This window comes from Etheostoma cragini, chromosome 5 (assembly GCF_013103735.1).
Source record: "Etheostoma cragini isolate CJK2018 chromosome 5, CSU_Ecrag_1.0, whole genome shotgun sequence".
Classification (NCBI taxonomy): Eukaryota; Metazoa; Chordata; class Actinopteri; order Perciformes; family Percidae; genus Etheostoma; species Etheostoma cragini.
Window position 1 is genome coordinate 4,363,635 of NC_048411.1, and position 8,825 is coordinate 4,372,459.

At 38.3% G+C, this 8,825-nt stretch overlaps 1 protein-coding gene across 1 annotated transcript in view; it reads right to left on the bottom strand.

The window, feature by feature from the left end:
• Positions 1–4,485, bottom strand: part of ipo11 (importin 11) — a 130,872-nt gene extending 126,387 nt beyond the window's left edge. Inside the window, exons 1-2 of the mRNA XM_034871622.1 lie at positions 4,341–4,485; positions 106–257 (exon numbers count right to left, since the gene is read on the bottom strand). Coding sequence (XP_034727513.1) covers positions 106–243 — 138 coding nt within the window. The 5' untranslated portion in view covers positions 244–257; positions 4,341–4,485. The remainder of the gene's footprint in view (positions 1–105; positions 258–4,340) is intronic.
• Positions 4,486–8,825: the final 4,340 nt, after the last annotated feature.

Consider the following 8,825-nt stretch of genomic DNA (forward strand, 5'->3'; position numbering starts at 1 on the left):
ATGTGCACAAACCAAACATCGCCCTGCTTTTTTGTAAGACACACCACATTCAATAAAGTTTTCACTCCAGCATTTGTATCCCAATTATTGGACACCAGCCCTCACCAGGAGGACGGAGTAGAAACCTGGCTGAGTCTCCCACTGTCGGAGCTGCTCCTCCGCAGGTTTCAGCACAGCTGTGTCCTGACTGGTAGCTTGGGTTAAGGCCTGCAGCACCACTGAACTGGCACCGTCCATATCCATGGCTGGATATATATCTGCAGGGGAAGACGAGAAGGGAGGGGGGAGGAGGAAGAAACCGAGAAAAGAAGAATTTCATTGCTCTTGTTGTAAAATGTTCTGACTGAAAAAAAACATTTTAAAATAGTTTCACCACAGGGAAAAACAGCCAAATAAAACATCAACTGGAAGCTGAAGCAGTCAAATTACATCTACAAAAATGTCAGAACAACAAGGAATCTTCCCTTTTTGCTTTATCCCTTTCTCACCCATTTTAATATAGATCAAATGGTGCTGAAAACGTTGTCAAACACACTGAGAGAGAAACAAATCCTTCTGAATAAAGGAAAGCACACCTGGCAGACACACTGGCAGTCATCTTCACCATGCAAAGAGCTCTTCTATGTCCCAGATATTATTCAAACACTCAAGCTTCACAGGTCCAACAGGGTGTTTCAGTTTCAAAAGTACCTGAGTCCATTGCCTCTGTGCCTCAAAATAGGGATTCTAAGATAGAATAAAAAAGCTAACCAGACCTACTTTGGGGTCGTGAATCATTCCTTATGGGGGTTATATCTCACCATCTCCAGAAGACTTTATCAATAATAGTTTATCAGAGGGAAAAAAATGAACACGGTTGTTTAGTTTTCTCCCAAACATAGCAAACTTCGGTTCTTCCTCGGCGTGGAGTGCATTTCCGATAGTTGCACAAGATTAAAAACTACAATAGAAGAAATGCATTATCTAAGTCCGTCAACGAATCATATCAAGATATTGCAGTCAAAGACTATAAGAAGCAGTACATTCCAAATACAAACTATGTAAGAACTTCTTGACAAAAAACATCCAAATTATGTCAGCAAGGAATTCATTCTGACTGACTGTGAGGGGAATATTTAACACCAGCAGAAGTAATGTAGTTGAAGTGAGCTTTCATAAGTAAGTTTTGATCAGAGTGGGGAGAACTACTGAGCAAGGCTGCCATCTACAGCCCAGAAACAAATTACCAGCATCAAAATTCTTCCGTAATTTGCATTTGTAATGAATGCCCTCTCTACACAAAAATACAGTAGCAGTGCTTTGTCTAAACCGGTTCTCACATTACAAGAGACATTATTTTACTAAACAACCCCTGAATTCTAAATCCAGTAACAAATCCATTAGGAAGGTTGTATCTACTTGGTTTTATTCTGATTTATGGTGTGAATTTAGCAGAAGTAGTGCCAGTCTACTCTTGATGAAGGGCAGTTCATTATCTGGGGGCCATCACAAATCACAGGGACCATTTTCCACATGAAACATTGGTGATAAATATCCACCTGCCAACCATAATGCAACAGTGATTGCATTTAATGTACATGCACACTTGTATTTTGGTAGAATAGGGTATCCCAGTTATTTTTTTGCGAATGTAACCATCACATCCTGGTTTCAGAAACCTTTACAAGCATTTATCTCAGTTCGGAAAAGCCAAATATCCTTGCAGGACTACCTAGATAGGAGCCGAGATATACCTACTCCAGTTTTCTAAACTGTCTCTGCCATGTATGTAGCTGTATTGTCAACTCCGGTCGCATCGCAGACAGTCAGTAAAACTAAAAATGATAACATAGGATGGAATTATAATCTACATGCTGACATCAATTTGGAAGTCTAGCATTGTCATTTTAGAAGATATTTTTGCCCCCATCAGCCATTACTGGATGTTGAAGTTAAATCCAGCAATTACTGCAGCATAGTCCATACAGCTTGAAAAGACTGCCGCTGCCACAATGGTGTTACAGGTCAAAAAGCTATGATCCCTCTAAATGCCATACTCTATATATGATCAACACCGGGATGAGACTTCAAACCCAGATACTTGTGCGCATGCTAAACTTTCAACCATGTCTTGAAACATTTCATTTTGATTTTGGCATCACGTTACAATGTGTGTTAACCTTTATGATATATCATCCCTGATTGGATAAAAAAAAAGGGAGAAAAGTCCCAATTGAAGCGCAGTGTGCAACGATGAATAAGTCCTGTAAAATTGCATTGAAAAGTGGTACAGAGTTTCTACCTTGAAGTGTAATCCCTGCTGTTTAAGCAATTATCAATTTGGGGAAAACTCAGATTTTATGATTATTTTGGCATAAAGCTTTTAGTGGAATTTAGATATTCCCAGCATATGCAAAATTAGAAATTTCACTTTTCAAACACTTCAAAAAATAGTTGGTAACTCTGACCAACACAGATTCTGCAGATAGCCCCATTCTCAACTGAGTTCTTTTCTTTTGCCCACATGCTTCATAGCATAAGCAGTCAGCTTGGCAGAAACAAACATTGGGAATGTTGTTATGTAATTAAGGAGTTATCTCTAAGTGTTAAGTTCACATCTTTGAGCGGTACAGCATTTTGAGACACTGTCAAGATTAACAAATGTGTCAACAATGTCCGTGCTACACATTAAGCTAATACATGGTTATACGCAGGGACTGGTCTTATTTAAAGACTCTGACATGGCATTCTCAGGGATGACACTACCACTGCAAAACTCCCAAGTTGATCATTTAGGTTGCTCAGGTGAGGTTTGTTACTCACGGTAAGAGAAATCTTTGAAAATGCCACCAGTGCAACTGCAACAGCCTCCTCTTAATTCCTACACATGATGGTACTGTCAGTTTTACAAATGTGTCAAACCATCTTTAAGTGAGGAAGGAGCATCCATATACAGCTGGAATGTGGTCAGATGGTGTTGTTGATGGTGTAGTCCACTATATCTGTAAAAGCATAGGCATCTTTCACTGCAGATCTTTCTACTTGTCATAGAGGAGAAGCGCAGGTGTTGCTAATAACCTTAACAAAGGCTCTATTGTCCATTGTGTGTCTTAAGTGTCTTGGTAAGCCATGGCAGTGGGACAGTGAGCCAGCCTGCACAATACCAAGACCCTGAAAACAAAGCAGCTAGATGCAATTCAGCCGTTATTATGTCATTATTTTCACCAATGCTTTTCCCATAAACGTGTATTCTGTATAAAGAGCTCATTGTCAGATTTTACATCGAATGTTTTGTAATTTAAAGCACACGTCGCAGTTACAAACAGTGTTTTGACCAGGTCTGAAATGAATGCATGCGCCCACTCCCACCCCATACGCTAGGGTTCGACTAAATAACCTTGTTTGACTTGACTGCCTGCTATTGACAATTTGTAATTTTATAAATGAGTTAATACGCAACATGTTGTTACAGGTAAATTAGCTTGCTAATATACAGTGTTAGGTAACACTAACTGTTATCGTGTAATAATGCCAGACGGATAACAAGGTGGCTTTGGTCAAATCAATCAAACCTTAGAGTTAGCTAGCGTTCATGCTATCTGCATACTGCGTGATAAGCTAGCTAGCTAGCTGATAAAGTTTTGCTGTCGCTAGCTTATTTGTTCACTCAGCCAGCATTCGACAACTAACGTTAAGGCTAGCTAGTGTTAGCGGCAGGGGCTTGCATATGCAAAACACCAGACATTTAGCTGGCTAACGTTGGATAGGACCCCAACACACAGTGTTGACATGAGAGGTTCGTTCACTCAAGTATAGCTACAATACAACAACAATGAACGAACGTTATAGCTATGTGCATCGACGGGCATTTATGCATGATATATGTCAATACTGTTATGATACCTGTCAATATCAGCACAATCATATCTGCTATAAAACGTGTCTATAAAGGGGGTTAGTTGGTTTTTGAAGCGCAGAGAGAACCAACACAAGTTGAGTGGCAGGAGGTCAGAAGACAGCAACAACTGTAATGCCAACTACCTTTACATTAATGTATTTTGATTAAAATGTAACCTCAATAGCTCTGAAATTATCGCAATATAGACTATTGCGTGTTTGGTGTCCCTTTTCGCGTGTCATTTATAATTAAAATAAGATAACAGCAAATTTACTAATGCAAGTGGTTACCGTTCAACTTCCAAATCGTGCAAAACGTTACCCCAAACACCAACGCTAACTTTGGGCTAGCAAGTAAGCTTAACTTAGTTAATGCGAAATCAAGGGCCGACAGTGTCCGTGAAATTAAATAACAGCTTTCCTCAAGCAAATGTCTTAAAATAGAAATATAAAACCGGACTCACCTAAAAGAACGACGGTTAAAAAACAGAATCTGTGCTGTACAGCGGCTGTTACTGCTCTGCCAATGTTAATGTAATGGGAGATGGAAACACACACGCTTGTAGGAATGGCGCGAGCAACACAGCAGGCGCGCGCTGATGACGTCTGAGGTTTAGTAGACGTCTGTCGTCATGAATGAATGGAGCGAGCTGCTGTTGTAGTTTTGAGTCTCTTGAATTAGTAGATAGATAGATAGATAGATAGATATTTATTGATCCCAAAAAAAATGGGAAATTACAGTGTTACAGCAGCACACAAAATATACATACATAACAAGTAGTAGTAGTAGTAGTAACAAACAAGAAAGCTATTACTATATGTGATATGTACTCCAATCTATTTAATTAAGAACATCTGTTGTCAATATCAGTAACGAGGTTTGTAAATTTGTTACATTCTTATTTTTATATTTATTTATATTAGTCACTTAGTTTTGTTTATGGTATTTAATTATTCTGTTACCTGATTCCATATTATATAAGTTACCATTTCTTTCTGTATAACTTTATGTTTTGAGATGTGAATGTTTGTAAATTTATCTGTGAATACATTAATTAATAAAAAATGAAAAAAAGCTGCTGTTGTATGATTCTCATTATACATCCATGGTTGTATGCTAGATATACAGGTATCATCATTAGTCCATATCATCAACTGTTGTATTCTGTAAAGTACCCATGGCATGTGGTATTTATACAAATAATAAAACTCTGCAACAAGCACTACTTTATTTATAGATTTAGACGGGTGCCTGGATTAGACCTTTTCTGGAAAAATAAATACCTTAATTATATTTCTGATCATGTCATGTGATAGTGGATTAGTTAAACATACATTACATTCCAACGATACATTTTAGCACCTTATGCATGAAATCCCAACCATCATTAGGTATTGTTATCTCAGTGAAAGTTCACATTTTCCATGTAGAATTTTTGTTTTCAAATACTCGCCATTTGACTGCCAAACTAGGTCATGGGAACTTAACCTAACATCGGCCTTCATATTGTATCACAAAATATGCATTAACATTAGGATTTGATTAGGCTTTCAGATTTTGTTCTGATTGGCCTGTACGTTCTAAACACAATTTGACAAACAAGAAAAATTAAAGGTACTAATATATTTACTGCATTTACCCAGAAATGACCACAATATGTCACATGTTCAGATATTAAGGTAACACGCTAAGCTGAAATACTGTTTTCTGACAACAATGCTAAAGCCAGTGTATTCTCTTTTGAAAATTCTGAATGTCTGACTGTTTCGCCTTTGTTGTTATTAACTGACATAACTGACTGCATTTTTTTACTTTTTTTTACTTTTTGCTTGCAGAAGTTTCAGGAGAACAGCTATTGTGTTTTGTGAAATACAATAAAAGCAGTCAGCGGAGGACCAGGCAAGCGGGCCATGGCTGTTCACACTGTGTAGCCTGTTCAGAAGCCATAGCCAACAAACAGTGATAATTGTTTTTTGCAACAAAAAAAAAAAAATTATTTATTCTAACAAACAGATAAGCAAAAGTGCAAAACTAGATGACAATATACAGAAAAGTACACTACACCTACCGATGAACGCCCAGTGCACTTTTTCAGCAATCCTTAATTTCGATCAAATGTTTCAGTCCAAAACAAAGAGAGGAAATACGGGAAGGAAAGGGACACAACAAAAACACAACAGCAAGAACAATGTCTGCAACTCACAAACAAGACACACAGAACCAGACACAGACCAACACACAAACAAGAGGCATTGACAGGGAGACCGGCATAAGACAAAAGGGACCAAACACACGAGATAGAAGCAAGACGGCTACAGCACAGGTCTTCAGCATGGATTTCAAGGATTCAATAATGCTAAATACATCCTATGTTATCATTTTTTGTTTTACTGACTGTCTGCGATGTGACTGGATTTGACGATACAGCTACACACATGGCAGGGACTGTTTAGAAAACTGGAGTAGGTATATCTCGGCTCCTATCTAGGTAGTCCTGCAAGGATATTTGGCTTTTCAGAACTGAGATAAATGCTTGTACAGGTTTTTGAAACCAGGATGTGATATTTACATTTGCAAAAAATAACTGGGATACCCTATTCTACCAAAAGTGTGCATGTACATTATATGCAATCACTGTTGCATTATGGTTGGCAGGTGGATGTCCAAAGACTTTCCTGGACCTCCATTTATGCGAGCCGTGGAGAGCTCCACATGGCATATATATGACATCCAAAAAGGAAACGGTCCATGTACAAATATACAAATCATGAGGTGGTTTCCAACGGGTTGCGATCATTCTCTTGACCCCTGTAAGTCCGGCAAATCCAGCACGTTTTTGCGCTTTAGGGCTGACAGATCATTCAGATTAAAACATAGAAAGTAACAGGTTCAGTATCTTTGATCAGGGCAGATATTTTGGATGCAATCAGATTTGGAATCAGCTTTATTTATTTGCCAGGTATGAAGACACAGGTATTTTTCACAGGAACATATCACACCATGAGCTGACTGCAACAACATGCGTCCATCCGTTGGAGTGTTGTGAACAGAAAAGTGAGCCGGCGTGGCAGCAGAGGGGCTGTGTCTGTGCTTGCCCTGTGGGGTAGAGATTTTTGTAGATTTTTTGGCATCTGGCACTCAAGAGTTTGTCATATATCATCAATTTTTTTTTAATTAAATTGAGCTCAAGGTTTTCAAAAAAAGTTGTGGGTACAATCAATGATTTATGACAAAATCTGAATGGTATGCGTACCCAGAGTCCCCACCGAAATCAACGCATATGATCAAGTAGATAGCACATCCTGTTAGATAGCACAACAGTGTGAGCTAACCCATTGCATGCATTTAACTTGACTATGCATGTAATTGGCAATGATTTTTCCTGGAAACAAATCTTGGTGGTGTCTGCACACACACCACTGCACTAGCACCTCTGGGTCTTCCCAGTGGATTTGCATCTTGAGCACATACAGCTGACATTAACATATAACAGTTATGGACCATGAGTCTAAATAATAAAGGCTATCTATCTATCTATCTATATGTAAAGCTATTGTAAAATATACAGTGTTGGGAAAGCTATTTTGCCAGCTAGACACATTATTTAACCCTGAAAAGAAAGTGAACTCCAGCAAAGCCACCCTAGGGAGCAATCTAGAAAAAAACTCATCTTAATTGTCCCTTTGTCTTGCACCAGTTTGTCTGGTTCAGTGTGTGTGACAATCTTGCGCAACCTTCCAGCCCTGTTTCCGTGATAGCAGGTTATGTTTTAAATTGTTATCTTCCAAGTGAATGCTTTGCTTTGTTTGTACTTTTACTTTACCTGCTACTGTTTTTGAGTCCGCCAGTCTCGTGTCTGAGGTCGAGACACCAAGTGTAAGTACTTTCATTGGTTAACTACACACGCAATGGAAAAAAAGGTCTTTTTACTACAATAAAACACTATCCAAATATGAATGTAGTTACTGCAAAATGTAGGTCAACGTGACTTGGTTGGTTCACTTGGTGGAGCAGGCGCAGATGTACTTAGAGGTCCATGATTAAAGTCCAACCTGTTACTATTCCCTTCATGTCTTCTCCCTTTCTCACCTAGCTGTCCTGCATGAATGTAATTGTAGTAAATTTAGTTTACATGTAGTTCACTACTCCTCAACCCTGGCAATATGTCATGCCTATTTCTTCTTTTTAATGTTCGTTATTCTCAACTTATTTATTTCACGTGTAATTTAAAGGCAGTCCAAAACCCAAAGGTTCTTAGTCTGTAATTATTTAAAACACAGAAACACAGAAAATCCTCACATTTAAGAATCTGGAACCAATAAGGTTGCCCTTTTTGTTAAAATATATACCATTCAAAAGAATTATCCAAATATAATCATATTAGTTTAAAATAGTTGCCATTAAATTATCAATTAAAAAGCAGCTGTTAAGATATGACAAATTATAGTTATGAACTGCTTTTATGTGAATATAAGCAAGCTGTGTAGGGAGGTGGCATTGTCAGGGGATTTTCAGAACATGATTTCCCATTAAAAACATTGCAGTTGGTTAAACAATAATCAGGTTTCTTTTGGATTCCATTCCCAGCATGGGACTTACACTACACCCATATCATTGGAAACTGCTTCTCAACTGGCATAGCAGACAAGGAGAATAGATGTGGTCCTCTGATGAAGACAGAATTATTTATAGCATTTGATCAGACACTACAGTGCTAATGATTGAAGCTATCAATCTGTCAATCCGTTCAGTTGCGTGCTTCTAAATAAAATAGTCAAATAGTTCAAAATCTGACATTTACCTCAAGAGATGAAAATATGTTTTATCGGTATCCTGCAAGTCCCCGTACAAGATTTACTCAGTTTTGAGGCAAATGTAAATGTACTACATACTGTATGTCTGTGTTTACAAGCAAGTCAGAGGTGAGAGTCTGTGAGGGGGGGGCGGA